Raw genomic sequence first — 27517 nt, 5'->3', positions numbered from 1 at the left:
GGCTGGCACTGTTTTCAATAAGAGTCATTGTGTTCATGGTCCAGAGTCAGGCAGGAATTTTTTATTTGTTTGCTTTTGTTTTGTTATTAGACACCGAGAATGCCAAGGGCAGTTCTGTGCCAAACCGCAAGAAGAATGAAAGCCCAGGACTTCCCTTGGGTCACCAGCTTCCTTCAGCTTGGAGCAAGAGTAAAATCTTCCCGAAGATAGAAGTTTGGGAATTTCCCATTGACTCACATTTCAGGCAAAGCTGGTACTTAATCCTCAGAGCTCAGAGTGAGCCGGGGTGAGTTCAGGAGACACAAGGACAGGACACTTCGCTGAGAACCGAACCAGTGATCACCTGGCTTCCAGTAAGTACTGCTTGACGTGACTGGTCGGGGTTCTCAAGACTGTGCTGATCTGGAAGCTTAACTGAACAAAATCACTGTTACGGGCTCTCTCTTCATAACCTTCTTGGGCTGCACAGAGGGAAACAGGACCTCTTGGTATCACACTCATCAGATTTCATTACAATGAACAGGTTAGGCAATGAGACTGGATGCTGTCTCCTGAACAAGATCAGAGAGTTAAATCTGAAAGGCTGTTTTGTTTGGGGGCAATGACAAGAAATGAAAGTCAAACTCTGAACAGATTTAATTCTTTTTTCTCAGGTGAAAGGAACAGCAAAGTAGTTCAGACACCAGCTCTCAAGTTAGGACGCTGGCTCTGCTTCTTTTTAGTTATGTGATCAAAGGCAAATTACTTAATCTTTCTGGTAACAGTTTCTCATCTGTAAAGTGGATACTGTATCACTGTAAGAATAATGTAAACATTATAGTATTGTTATATCTCATTGCTATGTTGAATCTCACTAGATTTCATATATGTAATATATAATATTAAAACTTTGCTTACATTATATAAGCAAAATTTATATAATAGATTTCATATGTTTGAATATAGTAGATTTCATATATATGTATACATATACTGAATTTCATAAAAATAATTTGAAATCGATATAGATCATATGCAACATATATTATGTGAAATCCAGAATATGTATACATATATATGAAAACCATTATATACATATATATATATCTGAAATCTATTATATAGATTTTGTTTGGAAGTGCTTGGAATGTATTAAGTACTCAATACATGCTAGACATTATGAAACAATCATAGAATCATAGACTATCCGAACTGGACATGACCCAACAAGTAACACTTGTCGAGCACCTATAAAATGCTCTTCGCCAGATTATTTCAACTGATGCTGACAGCAATCCTATGAGGGTGGTGATGTTATCACTTCCATTTTATAGATGAAGGAACACAGGTGAACACAGGTGCTATAATGTACCCAAGATCACATGTCATAACTGATGGAGATGAATCCGGATTTCAGAGTTAATACTCTAAAACTGCCGTCTCATTTTACAGTGGGTAAAAAAATACCACCATAAAAAAAAAGCAGGAAGAGTGGTCCCTACACGAGACTTTGGGGCCCTTCACAGACATTGGAAGGCCAGAAACGTCTTCCAGAGCTCTCCTTGCCGTCCACGGTGCGCAGGGAGCATGGATGTGGGTGGGAGCGTGGAGCGGTGTGGGGATCTGCACAAGTCACCTCGCTCGTCCTCTAGCAAACGCAGTTTTCCGTGCATAAAATGAGCCGTCTCCCGGGACGGTTCTGCGACACCAAAGCAGTCACGTGAGCAAACATATTTTACAAACTGTAAAGGCTTAACAAAGAATTATTCTGTCAAGAAAAAGAATGATTTGGGGCTTTTAAACAAAGAGAGCTTGCAGTAAAAACACTGCTTTAAAATATGTTCCCCTCAAAGCGGTGGGGGTGGTGGTGTGATGAATTGGGTGATTGGGATTGACATGTATCCACTGATGTGTATAAAATTGATGACTAATAAGGACCTGCTGTATAAAAAAATAAATAAAATAAAATTCAAAAATTCAAAAAAAAAAAATGTTCCCTCAGCTAGTCTCTCCGGCACAGTCCTACAATCTCACCTTTGAACTCCATCGCTCACTAGGCTAAATGCCCCGTGGGAAAGGTGGTCAAGTCCCACATGCAGGGATGTGAGGAAAGGCGATGGGCTGAGAACCACTGGCCCCCAATTCTGCTTCAGGCAGTGAAATCCCTACAATTGGAAAGAACCTCAGGGATCTGAAGCAAAACCTCAGGGGTAAATTTTTTTTTAATGTCCATGGTTGGCAAATTTTTAAGTAGGTTCTATTCCTTTTCCTTGTACAGAAATGCTCTTCCAGGGAACAGAAGGCTTTGGTCTCAATGGCCTGGTGCCTTCACCAAGTATTACAGCCCATTGCACAGAGCTAAGCATGCTCCTTACACCAGGGGAGGGCTGAGGGCACCAGAGATTCAACATACGCCTTAAGATACCCCAGGGACCTGTTTGTTACTTCACTTGTTATCTGTTTGTTATTTGTTCAAATAATCACTATCGTTATTATACAGAGATACCTCAACAGAGAAAACCATTTTTTAGTTAGGGAATGTGTGAGTTCTAGGTCCAGGAAAACCCCACTTGTCTTCAGAGGGTTCCCATGTGCCTTTCACAAATCACCAGGAGTATGCTTTGAGATCTTGAGGTCTTAACCTTAAGACTTTCATCTCTGTTTACTATATATATGTACACAAATAGTATATGTATACATGCATATAGTATACTGTATGCGTATGTATATATACATATATATATATATACACACACACACGCACTATAGTATAGTATATGTATATTGTATACTATATACAATATACATATATATTTCAGAAATTGCTGTGAGTCATTTATGCCCTAGGAGGAATGAGTGAGTTTATGCTGGAGAAAGGGAGACCTCAGGAGAGGAGGAATGACATCATGCCAATTGGATGGTAAAGAGCCCTTTGCCTCTTCCCATTTCCCGGGACTGCCCTGGGACTGCCCTAGCACTGCCCTGTTCAGTGTTTCCTCCTATTTTGAGAGTCTGATTCAGGGTAAAACTTAGTCACCAATACATTCCTGTTTCAAAGATCTCACCTGCCCCCTGGTCTCTTACCCTGTGGGATTCCTCTCCTCGCAGGGCCCCGTGTCGGTCATGGGATTGCCAGCAGATCTGTGCAGGAAAGGGCTTGACCTCTAGAGTCAGTTTGACCATGTCAGCCTCAGCCCCCAGTGCTGGGCAGCCTTGGGAACGGGGCACACGGGCAGTGGAGGCAGTTTAAGGATAGGGGTATGCCCTGGTCCTTGCTCTAAGGTTTCCCTCTGGAGAAAATGAGTTCCTGGCGTGGAGGAGGGCTTATCTTGGGCTTCTTTTTGGCCAGAAGTGCTTTCTCAGCTGCAGTTGGTCCATAGCATGCTGCCCTCTGCCCTGTTCTTATCTCTGTTCCTTGGTGTTGCTATTCCCAGGGGCTCTCTTGTCAGAGCCACTTATGAAGCAGGAGCAGAGAAAGTCCAGGGAAGATGCTCCTTTGGTCATCCTAGCCACACCTCCACAGAACTGGCACTTGGTGAACACAGGCTGCTTGGGCGGGTCCTCATTACCATGGCTACTATCAGCCTCAAGGGCAGAATGGGGAGAGGGGAGCCGATAAGCCGTCTCACCAACATTTGGGAGCACCATCCTGACGCTTGGTGATTGAGTGGCTAAGCAGTGAAGCATACCGTTGTTTGGGGACTAACGCTTAACCCTTCTTTTTTGACAGGTGAGAACAGACAGCCATAATGGAACCCAAACCTCAGAAGAGTTCAGGTACCCGAGGGGCATATTCTCAGAAGGAAAAAACTCTATTGAAAATAATGATCAATTCCTGTCAAACTAACCAGGATACCGAAGATGGTTTTAGTAAGGATGATGGGTGGCAATTCTGAGACAATTATTCTTGGTGTGGAGAATGTAGCAGAGGCTATTAGATTCAGCTGATTATTTTGTAAGAGCTCACTTATCTAGAAATTTGGCATTTTCTGATTTTCATGGACCAAATGTTCCATTTGTTGCTTGGAGGTGGTACTAACAGCAAACTATAGCCCAGAAAAGACTGGAGAATATTTCCGTAATTTTATATGAAATTCTCAATTGGAGAAACTGCCAAAATTGTTATCAGGGCTTATTATGAGGATAGGTCAAGGGGTATTATTCAGATGTTCCTGCTTCATGCTCACATGCCTCACTGTAGATGATTGGTCAGAAGTTTAGGATGAACTAATTTAAAAATCAAACTATCTGATTCAATTCCAAAATGAGTATTTTTGAATATTTATTCAAAGCACCTATTATTAGTAAGTCACTGTGCTTCGTATTGCAGAGGATGCACAGGTTAATTAGGAAGAGTCATTTTCTCAATGAGTTTGTAATTTCATTGGGATATTAAGATAAACACGTTCCAGTAGCTGTATTGGGAAGTTAAGATAGGCACATGTGATCAGGCTATGATAAGTAAGTGCAAAATTCTGTAGAGTCTGAAGGGAAAAAAAGCACATGCGTCTTTGTGGGGATCCAGAGAGGTTTTATGGAGAAGGCATTTGAGCTGGACCCTAAAGGATGTATAGGGTTTTAAAAGAGATTGGGAAAGAGCACATCTCAGCAGAAAGGGATGGCATGACCGAAAGCAATGAAGTGTGTTCGAGGCAGGTTGTGTTCAAGGAGAATGTGGCTGTAAAATAGGAGGAAGAGGGGAGAACAGGAAAGTGGTGCTGTATGGTGCCGGATATTGACCTCATATAACCAGCAACCCTTGAAGGATTTCAAGCACGGAAGTGATGTCATCAGATTTGCTTTTTGGATTGCTCATATTTTAAGAAAAATAGTTTTATTGTGGTATAACTGACACACAATCAACTGCACATATTTAAAATGAACAACTTGATAAGGTTGTGTGTATGTGCCTGGGAAACGATCACCACAGCGGGATAGTAATCACATGCATCACTCCCAAAAGTTTTCTTGTGCCTGTTTATAATCCTTCCCTCCAGCACCCAATCCCACTCCCCGTTGTTCTGCTTTCTGTCACTCTAAGTTCGTTTGCATTTCCTAGAGTTCATATAAATGGAACCATACTGTATGAACTCTTGTCTGGTTTCTTTCACGCAACATAATTCTTTGAGATTCATCTATGTTGTTGCATATATCAAGAGTTTTTGGTTTAGATAGTCAATTGAATTTTTATGTCTTAAGTAGTAAGATAAAAATGTCACATATTTATCCTTGAAGTTACCACTTCAGCATTCTTCATTCATTTGTATGAATTCAGATTTCCATCTGGCATCATTTTTTCCACCTGAAGGATTTCCTTTAACATTTCTTCTAATGCGGCCTCCTGATGCTGAATTCTTTCAGCTTTTGTATGTCTGAAAATGTCTTGAAACTGCCTTCGTTTTTGAAAGATATGTTTGCTGCCTATAGAATTCTAAAATGACACTATTTTTCTTTCAGTACTTTAAATATGTTGTTCCACTGGGTTTTGATGGTGTTTTTGTTTTGCTTGCGTTGTTTCTGATGAGAAATCTAATGTCATCCTTATTTTTTCTTCTGTATGCATTATCTCTTTTTTCCCTCTGACAGTTTTTAAGGTTTTTCTTTATCACTGATTTTGAGCAATTTGGCTATGATGTTCCTTGTTACAGTTTTCTTCCTATATTTTGTATTTGGGGTTCCTGACCTGCTGAGATTTCTGAGATAGTTTTCTTTAAATTTGTAAATACTTTCAGCATTATTTCATCAAATATTTTTTTCTGTCTCCCTCCCCCACTTCAGGGAATCCAGTTACCTTAAACTTGAAATTGTCCCACAATGCACCAGTGCTCTTTTGTGTTTGGGGTGCTTTTTTCACTCTCCATTTGTTTTAGTCCCATTAATCCCATCCAGTGTTGTTGTTGTTTTTCTGAGACATTGTGGTTTTCATCTCTAGAAGTTCACTTTGGATCTTTCTTATATCGTCTATATCTCTAACTTCTTGAATGTATAAAATACAGTTGATAATAACTGTTTTAATGAACTTCTCTGTTAATTCTAACATCTGTGTCAGCTCTAGGCCAGTTTTGAAGGATTGATGATTATCCACATTATGGGTCATGTTTTCCTGTCTCTTTGCATCCCAGGTAACTTTTGATTGGTTGCCAGACCTGGCAAATTTTACCTTGTTGGGTGCTGGATATTTCTGTATTTCTATAAATCTTGAGCTTTTTTCTGGGATGCAGTTAACTTCCTTGGAAACAATTTGATCCTTTTAAGCCTTGCTCTTATGATTTGTTAGGTCTGGAGCAGTCCTCAGCCCAGACTGAGGCAAGCTCCCTACTGAGGCAAGACCTTCCTGAGTACTCTACACAGTGCTCCATAAATGATCATTTTTGCCAGTTTGGCTGGACGGAAGTGGCACTTTTTCTGGCCCAGTGGGGCACTGGGCACTCTTCCCTCTAATTTTTTCTGATGGTTCGTTCTCTGGCCTTGGGTAGTTTCCCCACACACGTATACTGATCAACATTCTTGAATACTTGAGGGGGACCCTGTGACTGTCTCTGGGATTCTCCCTCTGTGCAGCTCTTCCCTCTGTCCTATGAGCTCTAGCTGCCTTGATCTCCCTGAACTGTCAGCTCTGTTTCCTCCGCTCAGGGGTCCACCTGGGCCCACCTCAGTTCCCCTTTCCTGTGCTGTGGACTGGAAACTCCACCAAGGAAATTGTAGGGCTCACCAAGTTCGTTTCCTGTCTCTCAGGGATCCATGACTTTTATTGCCTATGACCAGTGTCCTGAAAACAACTAATTCATATATTTTGTATTTTTTGTGTGTTTCAGACAGGAGAGTAAATCCAGTTCCTGTTATTTCATCTTTGCCCGAAGTACAAAATTGGCCAGATTTGGCATTTACTCTCAGGGCTGTGTCGAGGATGGTTTTGAAGATGTCAAAAATGGAATTAGAGAGTCAATCTAGACAGTTACCAAAGCAGTGTAGTGAAAAATGTATGCAGGCCTTGAATTCATGTGAATTTAATGTATTGAAATATATGAAGGTCTGGAAGGCAGTGGTGATAGAACAGAGAGATAGGGGTGGATCCAGGACGTAAAATGGACATGACTTGATGACTGACTGGACAGAAGGGTGATGGAAGGGTGAAAGTTTAAGAGGACTCTGAGTGTTCTAGGAGGGGAGGCTAGGTAGATGTTGGTGCCACCAAGTGATCTAGGGCACCTGAGAGAAAAGGAGGAGAGAAAGGAGTTTACAGGAAATCCAGGTGGAGATGTTCAGGGCCGGAAATGATCTATCCAAGGGTGAAAATACTGAGATTTTGTCCTAGAAGTTCCCCTAGAGACTGAATTTTGCTGATCACGTCCCTGGTATGGTGTTTAGCATGTTTCTCTGTTTTCTGTATTTCCTACAAATTGGATCTAGAGGGTTGATGAGATCGTTTCAGTGTTTTCTGGTCAAGGCTAATCCATGGATGGTGTTGCCCATTGCTTTTAAAATAAATGCAAACTCTACCGTGGTCTAGTGTCTACCAGGTGCTGCAGGATTCATCTGCAGCCTCATCTTATACCACTCTTCCTCTCTTATTCACTCTGTTCTCTTACTCCACTCTGTCTCCTACTGGGGAGACAACCTCTCAGCAGCTCTAGGGAACTGCTCTGAAGAGGTAGGGAGAAACCAGCTTATGTATGACTTTTGGCTAGAAAATACATTCAGTCAAGAATGCATCTCAGTAAAAAGATTGCTGTTAGTCACAAAGAGCAGATACCTCAAGTGAATGATTTTAATGCTCATCTATGTACGGGAAGATGCAAGGATTTGGATTCATTAAAATTCTTCCTGAAATACCTCTGACTATCTATGGGGACTGTTTTTCTAGATCACAGAGTGCCGCATCCTGTTTTTCATCCTGACTTCCTCTCAGGGTGCACCGTCGGTCAGGGACTGCAGTGGCTACGATACTCTCTGCTTTCCTTTATTTTTCACCTCCGTTTTACAAATGAGGAAACTGAGAGAAATTGAGTGATTCAAGGTGTTCTGTAAATATTTGCTCAGTAAATAAATCTGTGAATTTGTCCAAAGCCACACAACCATTAAATAAAGGAGCTAAAACTTTTTGCTTTTGTTTCCTTCTGTTCTTCTCTTTCCTTTTTTCTTCCTTGGTGGGGAGAATGGGGGGAGCAGGCAGAGCTGCTGCAGAAGGAGGAGAGGGAGGGAAGGTGAGGACGGCTGTCTGAGAATTACTGGATACGAGCATAATGTCTCCATCAGCTGTAGTACCTAATCTTGATTCTGTTTTCACTTAATGCAGAAGTGCTAATACTTTAGTAAAGGCTGTCTTTTACCAAACCATGGACGACCTAGAACTATAGCCTGGATGTAAAAGCAAAACCAAGGTCTTCTTTTTAAAATAAATTTTATTTTAGCAACATTAATTTTTTCTAGATAAGGAAAGTAGTACATATTTCTTGCAGACATTTTCAAAAATATAGAAAAAATCAAAACTGCCTATACATGTCAATCCTTACAGAGAAGCAATTAACATTTTGGAAACCTTCTATGTAACCACTTTGCCACCTTATTTTCAATAGCAGGTGGTTTCGCTTTTGTTTGGTAAGTCAAAGGTCAAGGCAGAATTATCTTGCTTCTGCGGCTGGTGCTTCAACAGGAAGGGAGACAGATCTTTGCTCATATCTAGAGAGCCAACGGCATCCTCCAGAGACGGAGAGCCAGACAGGTGTGAGCTGAATTAAAGAGCTTCTAAATGTCATCTGAACAAAGGTCCCGACACTGGATGAATAAGAATCGCACACTTGGTCCTGGGTTTTTTGTTCTCCTGGCCTATTATAGATGGTTTTTTCCATAACTGAATAATGCAAAGACCTTTCCAGCGGTAAACAGTGTTCTCCAACTGAAGCAGTTCTTCTCAGAAATTTATAGGCAACAGACTGAGTCCTGTTCACTTTCTTTTATTAGGCAAACAACTTACATTATATTATGAAAATGAAGTCTGCAAACAAGATTACTTTATTAAATCACCACCTCCTCAGCTTTTCTTCTCTGCAGTAAGTATTCACAAAGATTTAACAGGCCTCCCACCAGCCTCATGAGCATTTTTAAAATCCTTTCTCTTCCTTTGAGATTTAACTGAGATGCAAAATGTTTTCATTTTTCAGGCCTCTTGGAAAAAGCGGCTTTTCATCCTGTCAAAGAGTGGGGAAAAGGGCTTTAGTCTTTCCTATTACAAAGACCATCATCACCGAGGTTCTGTTGAAATTGATCGGTGCGTATCCAATCAAGAAAATGTTTATAACAACAAATACTAACGTGTTGCCTGCAAAATAGAAAAAAGAATTAGAAAACGTTAATTTGTGGAACTAAGAGTCCAACTGAAATAGGAATTCTGAATTAAGTTTTAGGCTGAACAAAGTATTTTCAATCAGTGATAAACCAGATTTCAACTTATTTTCTAAAACTATTGGACAATTTTCAAAGTATTGATCAAACAGATCTAAAGTTTTATTCAATTTGAAACTTAATAAAAAACATTAGTCAATTTCTTCCTAATTTTGTATTTGCATCTGTTTAATACTTTATATCTATTTCTAACAGAAACTCCAGTGTAGAAGTCGGCATCAGTAACCATGAAAAAATGCAATCTGTACAGAAGATGTTTAGATGCCATCCTGAAGAAGTGATGTCCATCAGGACCACTAACAGGGAATACTTCCTCATTGGCTATGACAGGTAAGTAGTAAGATAACACAGGGTGTCTCCTGTATGCAAAATAAAAAACAAACAAATAAACAAAAACATTTTAAACCAGTAAACAATAAACATGCCTTGAATAGAAACCCATGGCCACAACCTTAAACACCATCTTGGCAGTCTTTATTATGTGTTAAAATACCTTGACAAATCACACTATTCATTTCCTAGGGCTGCCATAGCAACGTACCACAAACTGGGTGGCTTAGAACAACAGAAATTTGTTGTCTCACTGTCCTGGAGACTAGGAGTCTGAAATCAAGGCGTCACAGGCCATGGTTCCTCTGAAGGTTCTAGAGAAGATCTGTTCCAGGCCTCTCTCCTAACTTCTGGTAGTTCCTTGGCTTGTGGCAGCAAACCTCCAGTCTTTACATGGCAATCTCCCTATGTGCACGTCTCTACGTCCAAATTTCTCCTTTTTCTAAAGACACTAGTCATATTGGATTGGGACACCCTACTCCAGTCTGACCTCATCTTAACTAATTACGTCTGCAACAACCTGACCTGACTTCCAAATAAGGTCACATTCTGAGGTACTGAGGATTGGGATTTCAACATGTGAATTGCGGGGGCGGGGCACACAATTCAACCCATAACAGTCACCATCACCGCAGATACATTTTATGTACAAGAAACCAATACAGTAACATCTACCCAAGGTACATATATTAGGGAGTGGCTATGCTCGTCCCTGAAGGAGTCTTCAGTTTTTGAGGGGCTTTTGGTGCTAGCGAAGATGGCAAATGGATTCTTTGCGGATGATTATCTGCTTCACAGAGAGGCTAAAGTTGGAGAAGGCAGCTGTACAGAGGAGGTGGCAAATGCTCAAGCCAAACTATCAATATGAAGAGATATTCAGGCGAAAACCTTTCTTTTCAATTGTCGCGGGAGTCAATAGAAAAGAAGACGTGATTTATATACATTTGTTCAAATACATCCTTCTTAAATACATGCATTCCCTAAAGGGAGGCACACCTAAATAGCTACACCAAATGGCGCTGACAGGTTAAGGGGCCACTTAAGGACACAAAAGAAATCCGTTTCAAAGTCAAAAGCTCCAAACCCTGTGATTATACTGTTACTTTCCACTTTTCTTCCCATTTCTCTGAGCTTTGCTCACAGAGGTAGCATGAGGGTTAATTCTGGTGTGTTAGCGTGGAGGTGGTAAGGATCCAAGGGGGGGCATTTAAGCTACTCAAGAAAAAGATCCTTATTTCCCTGGTACCTACCCCATTGCCTGTTCCAATCTTAATAAAAGAATCCTTCGCCGGTTCAAAGTGAGCGCAGGCGCCATTGTTGCCACATGACGGGTGAAAGTTTATTCCTATCAACAGGGAGAAGATTAAAGACTGGGTGTCCTTCTTGTCATCACTCTGCCGGAATATAAAAGCAGCACACCAGAATACAGAGGTGACTCTATTTCACTAATAAAATAACGGGGCATCTGAACAAAGCCCTCTTTCACAAGGAAACAAAATGTGAGCTATTTTTTTTTTTCCTCCTTAGCAACTGGCATTAATACAAGGAATAAATAATTGAGAAAATGTACATCCTTGTTATTTTTATGACTAACAATAGAAAAAAATTCTTTTGTGTTTTGCAAGAGAGCTAAAATACAGACACTTCAAATTTTCATTATTGGAGTAGGAGGAGTGAAAGTTAACTGTGGCATTTTTTAATAGTAGCTGAAACTACAGTATTTTCCATCATTGTTATTCAAGGTACATAACAGCTACCTTTTGAATGACTAAGTCCAGGGTGGTTTCTAAAAAAATGCTTTTTAACCTATCTTGTATTTTCAATACGAGTTTTCTTTGATGTAAGTGCCAGAAATTTTAAGTTGTTTATTTACTTCATAAGAACCTTTGCTAATTTACCTAAGTCCTTTCTTAGGACAGACCTTTATAAATGAAACTTTGGCCTCTAGGTATCATTTTGACATGGTTTCTAGGTTGTTCTATGCTTACAACAAAAGCAGAGGCCAAGGAGAAGGGAAAGCAAAGTGTGTCTACAAGTACTCAAATGATTAGAGTGAAGGGGTGGGGTACAGAGGGACACGGTGTTGAAAAGACAGGTTGAGGGAAACTTAGAGCATCTCTGAAGGCCAGGCTGGGAGTCCTCAAGGGTTTTGGAACAGGAGAGACACAAGATCAGCTCTTGTCTAAATGGGAGAATGCTGGCCAGCAGTATAAATGTTAGTGGTCAAAGTTTGGAAGCAGAGAGCCCCATGACCAGGCTGTTGCTTCATTCTAGACAAGAGATCAGTCATGCCCTGATTCCAGTATTCCTTTTTGATAAGCAGGAGAAACTCTCATTGGGTGATAGAAGGCCCTCTTCAGACCCCATCCCTCTCCTTGGTCCTTCCTGCACACCGGAGGCTGTCAGCACGACCACAACAAGAAAAAGTCTTCCAGACATGGTAATCAGACTTACCTCTCTTAGGACGCCCTGCCTGGGAGCCAGCTGATGCTTCAAAAGTCAAAGTATTTGACATCTTCCTCAAAGCCTAATCCACCAAAGAATGATTCTTAGTCCTACTGTCTATCCTATATTTAGTCTGTTTCCCCTGCCATGATGAGCCTTACTGCTTGCCCGGCCTACATCTAAATGTATTCGTTCACTTTGGGTGCTCTTTGATATGCATCCAGGTACAGCAGGTATGTCGGGTGGAGATCCCCCCAGCTAAACAAAAGCCTGGATGGTAGCCTTTTCCTTCCTTTCACCAACAGGGCAAAGATTACTTCTGTAAAAAAAATTCCCCAAACACCACTTGACCATCTGTACTCCTGAGGCAAAATCAGAGTTCTTATTATTTCCTATATTTACCCAAATCAGTCTTGCTTCTCCGTGTGTGTGTGTGTGTGACTTCATTTCTAATGAAGTCCATTTGAGGAAAACAAATATAATACATTTGCCCCTTGAAAATGATTTGTAATTGTGCTTTCAGCTCTCCTGGATTTGCAATCTTCCCAATTTTGGGTATTATTAACGAACAGGCTGAGTGTTTTTTTCTTCTGCCATGGATGCTATTTTATCCCTTAGAGATGTAACCACTGACTTTGCCTTTTCCCTGGGTACCGGGCACATCTTAATAGGGCATAGCCTCCTGTTTTATCTAGCTGGAAGCTCTCCAACTATTTTAAAAGCTTTATGTAGCATATCAAATGCACCAGGCCAAACACTTCATTTGGTATTTGTAGGAAAGGTGGTAGGAAATGGGGTTGAGAAAGATAACTCTTTTCAGTAAATGCCTCTTGCTTTTCACTCCTGTACCCCTTCTCCCTAAAGATACTATTATTGGTCATTTTGCCTTTTCATACTATGTATTCCAATCCAGTGATTTTCCAATCACCTTCAGTTAAGAGTACCACCTACCTTGTTGGGAGTTGTTGTTGCTGTTTCTAAAATAAAATGGGAACCCTTCCTCATCCCCGACTCAGCATGACCTGGCTTCGTGAACTTGGAGCTAGAAAAACGGACACAACTTAAATACATCTTTTTTTTTTTTTTTAAATCACTTTCTTTCAAGGACTTCCTAGAGAACATTCAGGGTTTTTTCAACCCTCCCCCCTTGCTCTAAGGCATTGTACTTGGAAGAATTGAATTGTACTTATAACAATTTTCCTGCCAGGCAAAGCAGCTACTTTGTACAGTCCTGTATCTATTAGAGAGGGAAGCAGTAATTGGTTGAACCTAGATCACCTTGAAGCCTACAATTCATACTATCACATGATCGGTGCTACAAAATTGCATTGCTATGGAAACAGTAGAATTATATAAGCAGAACACAAAAGAGGAACACAGCAGAAAGGGAAAAGATGCAGTGCCTTGACCCTGGGCTAATTAGCTTCTCAGATGGCACTGAGTGAAAACTAGAAAAAGATGATCGTGGAGGATACAGTGGCGGAGCTTAGTGACTTAGCACACCACCCGCCGGAGAGAATTACTTGTTCTGAGATACGGGACCCAATAATAGAGAAAAGCCTGAAAGATGGGCTGGCTTATATTTTTATATCAGTGGTGACCCAGACTTAAGAAGCAAGTTCAAGTTGTGAGGGCTTCTGGATGTAACCTTGGAAGATCCTCGGATGTTCTCAACCCAATTAATCTATCATGCCTTTTCCAGAAAACATGTGGTTTAATTCTGTCTCTTGCAAAGACAAAGAAAAAGCATTAATTCTGTCTTCATCTCTTTATTCAGCATTTAATGGTAAAAAGTTCTTTTTCAATGGAAAAGAGTTCTTCGGGACTAAGAGAAGCTCATCTACCACATGACTTCTGGTCAGAGGCCGCTCAAGATACAGAAGAAGAGAGTCATTATATTAGTCCTCGAAGTATTCTTTTAGAGGTAACCCCTTCTGTTTACTAATCATTTATTCCTTCTGCAAATATTTACTGAGCCCCTGCCAGGCACTGTTTCTGAGGCACTAGGCTGGTTTCAGAATCAGACACAGGTGATGTGCTCACAGTGTTGACACTTTAATAGGAACCAACCATGATACGAGACAGAAAGGGCTCCATACTGAAGAGAGATGCTCGTCAAATGCTCGGAGGGCATGAGGGGTGGTAGGCGGGGAAGCTGACTTCCAGACAGAGGCCAGGGAAAGTTCCATGGAATGACATTTGACCTTACATGATAGGCAAAATTTGGACTTGAGGGATTGACCTGGGGAGTCTTTCTGCATTCTGGGAAGAGATAATAATAGTATGAGCAGAAACAACAACACCCTTGGGTGATAAATTGTGTGGCATATACCAACCAGTCTATTGATCATTTGGAATTCCCTGCTGAGTGCCTTCTGTGTGCGAATCCTGTACTGTGCTAGGCATGGTGGCTGCCAGAAGGGACCTGATATCACGCCTGCCCTCAGTGCTCACAGTCCTCCCAGTTACCACCTGACGATGCTCCACCAGCGGCATGGTCAAAGAGCTCTGGAAGCAAACAACAAGGTCCTACTGTACAGCACAGGGAACCGTATTCAATATCCTGTGATATACCAAAATGGAAAAGAATATGAAAAAGAATGTGTGTGTGTGTGTGTATATATATATATATATATATATATACACACACACACACACACACACACACACACACATATATACGTATATATTGGGTTAGCCAAAAAGTTCATTTGGGTTTTTCCATAACAGCTTATGGAAAACCCAAATGAAATTTTTGGCCAACCCAATATATATACATATATATATATAGCTGAATCACTTTGCTGTACAGTAGAAATTAACACAACATTGTAAATCAACTACACTTCAATAAAATAATACTTTTTTTAAAAAATAAAAGAGCTCTGGAAGCAATAGAAAACAAGACAGATTTTCGGTCTCCACTGGAGTCAGGGAGGGCTTCAAGACACAAAATGGCATTTGACACATATATGATGAATAGTTCAGTTGAGCTCTAACCCAGCGTGAGTGGCATATTAGGGGGAAAAAACCCACAGCAACCAGAAAAAAGAGCCAGACCATAATGGGTCTTGAATGCCAAGTTGACTTCATGCTGCAGGCAGGAGAAGGGGCAGTGGTGGCTTCTCAGTTAGGAAGGGGCAAAACCGAATTATCTTCTAGTACTATTAACCCAGCAGCTATATTCAAGGTGGACAGTAGAGAGAAGAGAATGGAAATGGGAAGTAGGAAGACAAAATTGGGGGGAGGGGGGCAGCATTTCCCAAACTGGGTTTTTCTACAAGATGGTGACATGTGTTCATACATAAGAAGCATTCTGAGGTCAAATGAGTTCTGGAAACACCAAATCAAAGTAAGTTACACAAGCTTCTTCACTGAAGAATTCTCAGAGCCTTTAGTATGCAGTGGTGCATTATAAATAGCCAAGCAGGATACAACACACAGCATTCCGCAAGCTTTGACCACAGGACCCTGCTTTTCATACCAGTGCTCTCTGGGACATGGTGACAGCAACTAGTCTTTCATGACAGTCCAACCAACCAGTCAGGTGGTACTGAGCACTAGCTATATGCCCGGCGTTTGCTAGGTACTTTACGAGATGCAAAGTCTAGTAAGACAGATAAAACTAAGCTGGAAGACCATTACAAAAATTAAGTACAACACTGTGTCATAGAAGTTCAGAGAAAGGAGAGGTTGGCAGTGGCTGAGGTGATCGGAGGGGGCTATGGGACCTCAAGCCAGGCCTGAATACAGCTTCATTAGACAAAAGAAAAAAGGGGCACTCCAGGAGAAGAAAACAGCATGAAATGGGCACTAGAAGAACATCGTTTGGAGGGGCATAGTGGGAAGGCTGGCTTGACTGGAAAGAAGTGTTCCAGTGATGGTTAATGGTTAGTTTGTTAGGTAGGCAATCGAAAGCCCTTAGGGTTTTTGAGAAACCATTGCCCCAAATGACTTAGTTCCAACAGGCTAGTGGAGAATCCTCAGAGGACAGTATTTTCTAGAATCCTTACAGCCCCTTGAAGTAACTTGACTGCCTGTGAGCAGAGCAGCCCGAGGCCAGCTCTGCACTATGTCAGAGCCTTTGACCCAGTCAGGTGTCACGATTCTATAATAGTATCGGTTGGGCAAAAGAGTTCATGTCATTAAGTGCCTAGTGATGAAACAGAAAAATGAACAGCAGTTTAGTCCAATAGAACACTTGTATCAGGAGCGTGGGGAATCCTAGAGAAGAAAGCAGATTTGGAGTCTGCCAGAAGCTTTACTGGTTCATTCCCCCAGAATGAGCACCACTGTTCATCCAATGGTAGACATTCTGTTTCAGGGACCAGAGCCATCAGGTAGTGGGTGACAAGGTACCTGGCTTATTGGTAGACTCACATCCTTACGTCTCTGCCTCTTGTCTGTAGTTGGATAATATTCTTGCTGCCAGTGATTCTGGCGAACCCATTGAACCCATTGGACCTGGTAGTCCAGACCAGGTCTCCAAGGCAGTTGAGCGTCATTACATGTCAATGAAATCCTGGTAAGTAAAACTGCCATACTTTAAAATTTGATCTTAGCTAATGTACTGTTCTAGAACAACTGCTGCCAGATCATTTAAATAGTTGATATAATAATACAAAAGCATTACCATAGACCAAGTTCAACACATTATTCAGTCATCTCAAAACAAGTAAACGTGAGAATGGTTTCTCTATCCATAGAAAACCATTGGTGACATCCGCGGGACATTTTCTGTCTCCTGGGGCAGTTCTTTTCTATTTTGCATTTACGTCTCTCGCACGCTCACTTTGTCTCTCCAAACCCTCCCAACGTAAAGGGCTATTTTGGTTCCATGTCCATTTTTAGAAGGAAAGTTTATTGGATTTGGTTCTAACTGTAGCTGGGATTCTGATGGTTGGACATACTTCAAAACCTTGTTAGTTTTCACATGGCTGTTAGCTACTTAAATCTGATTCACACACCACGGAAAGCTGTAAATAGATAATGCTGAAAAAGTGTTTGTGTTAACTTCTTGTACTCTAGTGTTTCCAAAGAGACGTCCCATAAGTCTGCTGATGGCAAAGAAGAATCCCAGACCCAGGCAGATATGCTGAATGGGGAGCTTCACCCACAAGACCAAGGCTCAGGAACAGGCTCTTGTCTTTCACCTGCCAGTACGGAAGCACAGATCACGAATGACAAAAAGGGGTCGGCCTCACTAAGTGTTGTGCAATTGTCTATACTGATCAAGTAAAGTTCTCATTTCTAAAACTTTATGGGCCCGTAGAGCAAGGCAGGCTTCCATTTGTCCTCAGAATTCACATTTTAATCTCCAACTCAGCCAAGAATCTGTCCAGCTTGCCCTTCTCACTGATGTGGTAACCAAGGACAGTGAGTACCAGAGCTGGAAACGCAGCAAGCAGTCCCCTGGGCTGTGAGTGGCATTTTCAAATACTTTAAAAAATTCTGTTCTTTCAGGTTCTGGAACCTTGGATCACCCTGACCTGGGTTGTATATCACCCAGATTTTACTATTAAAATTACAGGCATGCAAGTCACATGAGGTTTGGTTGTAGACTAGGCTGGAGAACTTTCAGGTTTTAAATGATGCCAAGAACATTTGATGAGATCATTCTCAACTTTAACTCTTTTCAGTGTCTCCTTCTGTGGAGAAGTGTGCAAACTGACATGATATATAATGAACTTCGTCCATTTTTTACTCCTTTTCCATTGTCTACTGTCGCTACCACATCCCAAGGGGGTGGAGGAGGGCATTAACGAGTAACTTAAATTCTTATTCTTCTCCAAATGTTTTGGACAATCTTTAATGGCATAATACCGTCTCAGATGTTGGAAGCCAAAGTCCACTCAGAAGGTACAGTTCAGAGCCAGAGAGAGTTGCCTGACTTTTACAAATGTCTTGCAGTAACATCCCCGATGAAATCCAAGTGGAGAAACTGAAAGTGTTCCTTTCTCCTCCTGACATCATAAACTACCTTGCTCTCAAAGAAGCTGCAGGACGGATATGGTAGGTAGGAGATTTGAGGGTTACTGATTATAAATGGGGTTGGATGATATGAAGACAGTAATTATATCTTGAAGCACTGTATGTGGCAAAACTGCCTGGAGAACTCGGACTCTCGTGCTGCTGTTGTCACAAAAGGTCTTTGATTGACGCAGAAATAAGGATACTGTTGTATAGGAGGGACAGCTGGGAGATAGGTGGGTATAGGAGGACCCAAAAGTCCAGGAGGCACTAAATTTCTGATTTTTTGAAAGTGAGGAAAAGTGGGCAGGAATATGTATGGTCCAAGGAAATCATTGCCAAACAATGAGCAGTGGGTATTTGATGAATGAAGTCAGTGAGGTCAACAAGAATCTAAGGTCTAAAAGAAAATGGCATAACAGGGTCGAAGACTTCTAGACACCAGGTAAAAACCTGCTGGTCAGGGACTCAGACACAGAAGATTGTGTGGCAGAGAATTTTCTTAGAATGATTACTGTTTATTTGATTCTACATTCTTTTAAAGACGTTGTAATTCATTCTGATGGAAGATTACATTTTTAGAATAGAAGAAAGCTTGTTAATGTAAATGTCACACATCAATTATAAGTTCTATAAGAGGGCAGGAAGCACAACCTGCCATTTTTCCAAACTTCCCACAATCTAAGGCTCAAAACATATTTGACGGAAACTATGGACTTCTCTACACCTGAGCTTGCTCATCTAATAATTCATCTATTTTTGCATGACATTTTCACTGTGTGCTCACTTTAAATACTGGGTTTTTCCGTACCGTCTTACGGAAAAACCGGAACGAACTTTTTGGCCAACCCAGTACTTAACATCTTCTGTTTATGGGGTTATAAAAAAACATTTTTTTAAGGTGGTTCCATACTTCTGGGGTCTCAAAGCCAGTTGAAAAAGACAGCTACATAGACAAGTAAATATAAAATGCATTTGATCTGAATATACAATAAGCAAGGAGCTCACACAATGCAGTAGAAGTCCAGGGGCAGGAGAGATTAATTAAGGTAAAGGAAGGGTAATGTAGGAGGGCTTTGTAGAGGCAGTGTCATTGGAGCTGGAGTTTGGAGGAAGGCTCAGGCTCCAAGAGTAATGATAGAGGAAAGAATATTCCAAACAGAAAAAGGAGTTCGACTACTTCAGATGTAGTGCGATATAGCTAAAGAAACTAGTAATAGTAGTGGTACAATAGAGTGAGAAGCCCCCTCTGTATCTCCATCTGTGCCCCGCACTCCCAGCAAGCACCTTCTCACTCTTGTGTTGGATGCTGTACTCCCATTGCAGTGTGGCTCAGTGGAAAGGCCCCCCGCACCTGGGATGCTTATTTTTTCACGGAGATCACCTTTTGGCCGTGAATGACCTGAAGCCCCAGAGCCTGGAGGAGTTTTCCTTGTTTCTCAGCCGGTCCATCCAGAGGGAGGTGAGTCCTGCTGATTGGCCCTGGTCAGGGCAAGAAGGAACAAGATCAAGGTCTGGGATGGTGTCTGAACAGTACTGTACTCTGAAGACAAATGAGACTCTTCAATCCTCAGCCACCATATGTAAATAAGAGACTAAGAAGTGTAAATAACACTTCATAAAATACTTCTAAATAACAAGAATGTTATTTTAGGACCCTGTTAAAATTCTTTTGTATCAAGTAGTATTTGGAGGGAGCACTTTGCTAGGAGGCTGAACAGCTGGGTTCAAGACCTCAGACGCAGCATGACATGGCAAAAAAGAGCTTGCAGTGGAATCAGGCAGGCTCAGTGTTTACATCCAACCTCCTTTAACCAAACGGTGCCTCAATTTTCTCTTCTGTAAAATTAGGGATAATGGTAATACTAGTTATTGGAGAATTAAATGAGATAATATGTAACATGCTTACAACAGTGATGGGCACAGATTAGGTACTCAGTATGGTTACTATGACTTCTTCTACTATCGGCTGGGGAATGCTGAACAGGTTTAGCTTTTTAAGCCTCCATTTCCTCATCTTAGAAATTGACATACCTTCCTCACAGAGTTCTTGTAAGAATTATACTGAACACGTGACTATGTACCGAGTACGCATGTCGTTAAAAGGCTCTCCATGTTTCTGCCTATTAGTACAGTCTCCATATTGTTAACTCCTTTCCTGGTCTATTTTTATTTCTGACAAGCCATTTGACCTTGGGAAAGTCACTTCCTTCTCTGACAAGTCAGTTTCAGTTTCTTCTCTCTAAAGTGAGAGAGGGTTGGTTTTCAAACTGTACTTCTTGGACCCCTAAGACCAGGGCAGGAGGAGAGGGGAGGAAGAGGATGGTATTCTGGGCCTCGGCCAGTGAGAGCAGTGTATGTTTATCATTATTTTTTCATGCTGGAATTTCCTGTTACCTCACCTTGAGGAAACAGTAACTTGGCTTAGAATTTCTAAAAACCACAGTACTGGAAGATCTCTCAAATTTCTTCCAGCTCTGAGAGTTTATGATTAAATATGTCTTATCTCTTCTGCATCACACAATAACTTTGTTGGTTAGACAAATTGTACTACCCCTACTATCTAAATGGGAAAATTTAGTAAGAATGAGGGAGTTGTCTAAGATACATAAATAGCGTTAGAGCAAAAGGACTCATTCATTCCTTCATTCCTTCACTCACTCACCATTTATTGAACATCTATTGTATGCTGGATTCTCTGCTAGGTCCTAGAGCCACAAAAATGGCCTCGGCCAGAGCTCAAGGAGCTTACAGATTAGTGGATAAAACAGGTATATTATGTGCTAGTTACAGGTGCAGTATGTGCCTTGAGATATGAACAGAGGACCATGGGATCACAGAGGAAGAATGAAGTTAATCTATTTGAGGGAGGCCAGAAAGGTGTCTCAGAGAAGGGGATGCTTGACTTGGGTTTTGAAGACTAGGGTAGGAGTTTGTGTGGTGGCAAAGGGGAGCTTTTAGGAGTCCAGCCCAACACTCTAGTAACTGTAATATATTTCCTCTGCCAAAGACCCATGCTGCGGCCAAGTGTTCAATATAATCTTCTGAAAGTTACCAAACAATACGCTTATCCAGAGACCTAGGCATCAGCTCCGAAGCCAAGAAAAGGGTTTTTGCCTGGGAGCAGATCCAGGAGGAACTCCACCTGGGTGTTGCTGACTGCAGTTTATCAAGACTGCCTTCTAGATTATGGAGTCACTTGCATAAGAGGGACTGACAGCATTTCTTTTGGGCTCATTCTGCCTGCCCCCTTTCTCCCGGATGCTATTGAGAAATACATGTGTTCACCAATATGATTATTGAAGATCAAAAAACTCCCCAACTTGCCCATCCCTACCATTCCTGATCTATTTCTTTATGTTAAAAACAAATATCCAGTCCTTTTTAAAATTCAAATAGCTGGTCCCTGGAAGGAAAAAGGATATTGGAAGATGGGAAGATATGGAACCAAAGGAGGGGCAGTCAAAGACCCCTAATGTTTTACAGCAGCTGAACCAAGCAGATGTACTTTCCATCCTTGAGAATGAAGTTGACAGAAATGGGAATTTGGGGTGAGCGTGGGTAGGGACAGGGAGGGGAGAGAATGTGAGATTTTAAAAGGAGGGGGAGGAGATGCTAGATTGCAGGAGAAACACATAGAACTTCAATTTCCTCCCAATTTTGTCAGGGGCTGGTCCTGTCTGGTGGTCTTATTTGGATTCTCTTGTTTCAAGAGGCTTTTTATTTCTTGGTACAAATGGGCCCATCTGGACAGGACTGATGTACTCTGGAATCTGCCCCGTGGAGGCCAGAGAATGAAAATCCTTCTTCCACCTGAATATATCAATATAAGTCATCCATCCTGGTTTCTTCCGGCCCAGATTTTCCTCAAAACCAGCTTCAAAGGGTGTGAATGAGGACAGACTGACACTGAGAACCAACGGCCCTAAGGATAGTCTTTAGTCATTTAATGTTCTTCTTTCTTGTGTTTTAGAAAGTAAAACTCACCATCGCTCGGATCCCAAATTCAGAGAAATTCCACGCAATAGCCTGTACATGCCACTTACAAGACCAAGGTATTAAACCTTCTAAACTGGATACGTCTGTACTGGAGAGGACACTGAAGAGGAATCTAGCCATTAAAAAGGGTCAGCAGAAAGGATCTGGAGAGTAACGTGCTGGGGCCCACTGCCGACGAGCGAGGATGGGCCCCAGACTCTGTGCTGGGCTCTGCCCCTCACCGCTGTGTGACAGCAGGCAGTCAGCACACCTCTCTGAATTTCTCCATCGGCATCTTAACAATGGGAATAACCATCCCATCTCTGGCTGTTGCGTCAGGGATGTTGAGAGGCCCAAGTGGGATGATGATTATGGAACACAGTGAAAATGTTAAGACCTTATTATCTCAGACTTTGTCCCAAACACCACAGACTGAGATTGGGTAAGTTTCTCATCTAAAATGTGCTGTGTGTTCTGTGAGGTCATGGTCCACACAGTCTCTTCTTTGTTAGGGAATGGACAGTTGGAAACACTCATTTCGGGAAGCCAAGATTCCCGAGAGAGATGTGATACCGTATCAGCCTTCCCAGACACCTCCTGCTATTCATCACATCCAGAATGCTAAGACACAGTGACTTCTTGGATTCAATGATCATCTTGTTTTCTTAAAGACCAAGGAACAATTTTAGAAGTCGAAGCAATTTTAAGGTTATATCCAGCAAAGTTTGCTTGCTCTACAAGTAATAAGAGAACTGCTTAGCACTTCTAAGTTTGAAAGTTCTTAACTAATTGATGCATTAACTCATTGATCCTAAAAGGCCGAAAGGATCAAGTCTTTTTTCATAAGTAAGAAAACAAATGCAGAGAACTAAACGATGAATCAAATGGGGGAATGGTAGAGCAAAAGAGGGCTTCGGAAAATAGATCTTACTGTGTTACCATTTCACATGGGAAGAAATCAAGGCCTCAGACGTTTAATGATATATTTTCTTTGTGGCTCCTGGTTTCATAGCTATTTAGTGGCAGAACCAAGAATTTAAAACCAGCTCTGAGAAATAGATGTCCTGATCTTCACTTCGTATTTGGATTTAGATTCAAAAAGACCTTCAGCACATAGATGAGACACTCAAATATAGTTCATTTTCTGTTACCTAGATTGTACAGAAAAGTATTAAAAATTTTTCATTTGCATGCCCTATTGGACCTACTGTTTCTTTCTTTTTCTTTTTCTTTTTTTTTGGTAAAGCTAGATTGGAGTTAAGACTCTACTTTTCTCCAGTTTTATTGAGATATAATTGACATATAACATTGTATTAGTTTAAGGTATACTGTATAATGATTTTATATGTGTATATTGACCTACTGTTTCTACTTCTAGAAATTTATCCTACAGAAATACTCACACAAATACACAAAGATATCCATAAAAAAAAATTGTTCACAGTAGCGTTGTTTGTAACAACAACAAAAATCCTTTGGGAATTGCTTAATTATGATGACTTCATATAATTGAACATTCTGCAGATGTTCAAAGTTTTACATGAATGATTAGGAAAGATGTTCACAATATCTTAAGAACGAAAGAAGCAAGTTGCAGTACAGCAGGTATAACATCATCCCACATTTACAAAAATAAATGACTGGTGTTGGTGCATATAAAATTTTCCCAACCCTGGGCTTCCCTGGCGGTGCAGTAGTTGAGAATCCACCTGCCAATGCAGGGGGCACAGGTTCGAGTCCTGGTCCAGGAAGATCCCACATGCCGCAGAGCAACTAAGCCCGTGCGCCACAGCTACTGAGCCTGCACTCTAGAGCCCGCGAGCCACAACTCCTGAGCCCATGTGCCACAACTACTGAAGCCCGCACATCTAGAGCCTGTGCTCCGCAGCAGGAGAGGCCACTGCAATGAGAGGCCTGCGCTCCGCAGCAAGGGGCAGCCCCCACTCGCCGCAGCTAGAGAAAGCACGCCCGCAGTGACGAGGACCCAACGCAGCCAAAAATAAATAAATTAATTAATTAAAAAAAATTTTTTCCCAACCTTAACTGGGGACAGAAATCCCTCCCTCACAGGGGTTGTTATGATGTTGAAATGGATGATGTACAAACAGCCCCTGACACATTGCCTGATATGGAGTAAGCAGTCAATAAAGGTTAGTTATACTGCCGCTGCTCAGACAATACCTTTTTTTGTCTAGAAGAACATACATCAAATTGTCAATAAGAATCATCTCTGAGAAGTATGATCACAGTTGGCCATTGGGGGGAGGCATTTCTATAATGTTTGAATTTTTCTCTCTCTCTCTTTTTTTTTAACTATGAGCACATGCCACATTTATAATGAAAAATAAATACAGGTGTGGTAATTAATATATATATTTAAACATATTTATATATTAAGCCTTCATAAGTAGAAACCAAGCCACCTTAGTGAAGCAAGTTTAAAAAAACATCAAGGTAAAACTGTCTGGGAATCAACAATGGGGGTGGGTGCACTGCTTTGAAGCCAGAAGTCCTTCTCCTGTTTTGCTCAGACGTCTAAGCTGAGATGGATGGACAAGCTCTAGCTCCCAGGCCCTTCAGTTCCGCATTGAGTGGAAGAAGAGCCTGAAGACTAAGGCGCTGAAGTGTTTACGTGGCTCATGGAAGTGCTGGGAGAACACAGGGCTCCTGGCTCCCAGTCCATTCTCTTCCCTGTACAGTGAGGCTAGAGAGCCTGCTCCTGGCCCTCTCTTCATCCCAGAACCTTCCACCTGCAGCTGAACCATCTGGGATACTTGTTACGAAGATCCTGCTCTAGGGGCTTCTCCCACATGAGCGGTTTGTTCCCTAAAGGAAGTCTCAGGGCAGATTTCACGATCTCCCCCAACCCAAAGGTTTTGATTTGGTAGTTCTGTTGTGGGGCCCTGGAAGCTGCCTTCTAACAACCAGGTGACTGGACTGCAGGTGGGCCAGGGAGCATTTCTGGGGAGCCTCACCCCCCACCCCGGGTAACGGGGAGAGGCCGGTGTATCTTCTGAGAAGCTGCAGGACACGGAATACGCACGGGTGATTTTGAGAGGAAAAGGCCCTTCGTTTTCAATAGTCCTGGAAGAGGCTGATGGCAACCACCCCTCCATTCCCCCTCCAGAAAAGAACCCTGTTCCTGAGCACAGAAGCCTGGTTTCCAGTCTGCTCTCTGCCACTGGGGAGTGTCATAGCCAAGGTAGTGGCCCCAAGGAAAGCTGGTGACTGAACTGGTCCAGAAATCTGCTAACTGAGGCATTTGTTCCAGACCCAGCTTTTTGTTACTCGGCCAAGAGAACTGTAGGACAGCCTGCTGAGAGATGGGGGCAAGTCTCGAGGCCAAGGCAAAAAGGACATGTGCCTCATAGACAGGTAATTCATCAGAGCAGAGAGGGTAGGATAGACCCTCCTCCCACTGTGCACCCCCGACCACACCCACACCCATCCTCAGTGCAGAGAGTCATCTGTGACCTTCCCCTTCCAGAGTTGCCCTTGTTGTTCATTCCAGCCCGATTCCAGATGGATGAACATGAGTGAAGGTGGAGCTGGGGGCTGCAGAGTGATGAACTGTCCCTGCAAGAGATAGCCCTGTTCTGGGCATATTTCTGGAGGAAAGGAGGTAACGAGAATGGATTATAAGCTAGTCCTGGCCATCATATAACCTAGGCCTGAATCTGGTGCACTTCAGTCTTGCTGGGGAAGAAACCAGAGCTGGCAACGTGAAGAGAATTACCTGGGCTCCCCAGCTCAGCGTGGCACCTCCAGCTTCCAGGTTGACATCTTTTCTGCCCTTGCTCAACTTTCCAATAGGGCATTTGGAGCTGCCACCTCTCAGCCACTCCCTCTTCCTAATGGTTGCATCATGCCTCCAGGACAGGCCTCAGAGGGTGTCTGTATCTTTCCACTTTGCTCTTTCTGCTGAGGACACAAACTATTCAGAGTGAAATCTAAATAGCAGCTGGTAAGATATGCAATGAACATGCAGGGCCAAATACATCTATCCTGACTCAAAGCTGCTGACATATTAGCATGGATTCCAGAAAGGCGCTTACCTAGATGTGTGTGCGTTTGTGTGCATGTTGATGGGTTGGGGGGTGGTGGAGAAGACAGGTGGGGGCAACAATAATTCTTTAATCGGCTGAGAAGTTGAAGCACTCAGTCTCCCCACCCCTACCCCTTTCTCTTCAGGGCTTGTGCCAAGTACTTTCCCTTGGGATAAGAAGGAGGATTTAAACTATCATAAACAGGTCCAAAGGGAGAGGGCTTTCAGATTCAGAAGCTGGATTAACTTAGATTTCTTTCCTGAAGTTGAATACACAGACATGCAGGAAATGTGTTTTATTGAAAAATCTCTTTAAAACATCTGAGTTGATGAAGTCTTTGTCTAATGATCAAGAATCTGGAAGGACCTCCGGAGCCATTCTCAATATCAACTCTGGCTAGATGGTTCTGGAAATCTAAGGGTTTAAGTGAACTTTGCACTCACAGGACTGGACTCTGGAGCTGGGCTGCCCAATTCAGTAGCCACTAGCCACATGTGACTTAAATTTTTAAACTAATTAAAATTAAATAAAATTTAAAATCTGGTTTTTCAGTTGTACTAGCCACACTGGAATTGTTCGGTAGCCGTGTGATGGTGAGTGGCTACAGTATTGGACAGCACAGATGTGGAATATTTTCATCATTGCAGAAAGTTCTAGTGTACAGCCCTGCTCTAGAATGTTAAACCCCTCAGAGGGGAACAATTCACATCTGCCTTGCTCACTACCATATTCCTAGCACGTAAATACATTGCACTGCTCATGACAAGGGCTAATAAGTACATGTTAAAAGAAGGAATCACTAAATGTGGGGTTAAATACCAATTCACAAGCATTATTCTATTTTGTTAATGGTTTCAAATAAAATATTCATATCAATGATTTTTATAACTTTTTTTTCTTTTGGTATGGGGTCAGATCCAATTAATTTAAAAGCCAAACTGTGGGCCTTTTTAATATAAGCTGTTTTCTCAACAATTAACAGGTTTTTATGGACTAGTCAATATTGACTTGGGAGCTCTCCTGGGGACACAAAAGATATGCAAGATCTAAAACTCTTTAACAAGAGCTTATGACATAGTAAAAAAAGAGGAAGATGACCAAACTGTGATCTCTTGTTTACGTGATGTCATTTGAGAAGTCACTCTCCTATAGTTTAAATTTTAAATTATGTTCATCATAATCTTTCTGAAATTTGTTAACACTCTCTTGCCTTCTTAAACTCTTCTTACTCAGGGTCATGGTGATGGACATTATTTTACCATATTCTAAGTATTTTCTAAGAAGTACTGGGACATGGAAGACATTTACATATATATACACACACACACACACACACACACACACACACACACATCTGGTCTAATGTG

The 27517-nt window shown here is 41.8% G+C and overlaps 1 protein-coding gene across 1 annotated transcript; it reads left to right on the top strand.

Annotated features, from left to right (window-relative positions):
- The first annotated feature begins 284 nt into the window (after window positions 1-284).
- On the top strand, window positions 285-22326 carry PLEKHS1 (pleckstrin homology domain containing S1). Its single transcript, XM_036829086.1, has 13 exons — window positions 285-353; window positions 3710-3756; window positions 8941-9029; window positions 9141-9247; window positions 9577-9711; window positions 11067-11142; window positions 12035-12151; window positions 13934-14080; window positions 16566-16681; window positions 17185-17391; window positions 18067-18168; window positions 19453-19588; window positions 22100-22326. The coding sequence occupies exons 2-13, from the start codon at window positions 3729-3731 to the stop codon at window positions 22277-22279; spliced, it is 1440 nt and encodes a 479-aa protein (XP_036684981.1). The 5' UTR covers window positions 285-353; window positions 3710-3728; the 3' UTR covers window positions 22280-22326.
- The last annotated feature ends 5191 nt before the right edge of the window (window positions 22327-27517 follow it).

The sequence above is a fragment of the Balaenoptera musculus genome, chromosome 16 (genome assembly GCF_009873245.2).
Source record: "Balaenoptera musculus isolate JJ_BM4_2016_0621 chromosome 16, mBalMus1.pri.v3, whole genome shotgun sequence".
NCBI lineage: Eukaryota > Metazoa > Chordata > Mammalia > Artiodactyla > Balaenopteridae > Balaenoptera > Balaenoptera musculus.
This window is presented reverse-complemented; position numbering and strand designations above follow the sequence as displayed.

Excerpts from the sequence above, each read along its gene's own strand:
- PLEKHS1 (XM_036829086.1), top strand. The coding sequence starts at position 3,729 with ATGGAACCCAAACCTCAGAAGAGTTCAG. Across the intron at positions 9,030-9,140 it reads CTCAGCTTTTCTTCTCTGCA|GCCTCTTGGAAAAAGCGGCT; the intron begins GTAAGTATTCAC and ends TTCATTTTTCAG. Across the intron at positions 16,682-17,184 it reads TACATGTCAATGAAATCCTG|TGTTTCCAAAGAGACGTCCC; the intron begins GTAAGTAAAACT and ends CTTGTACTCTAG.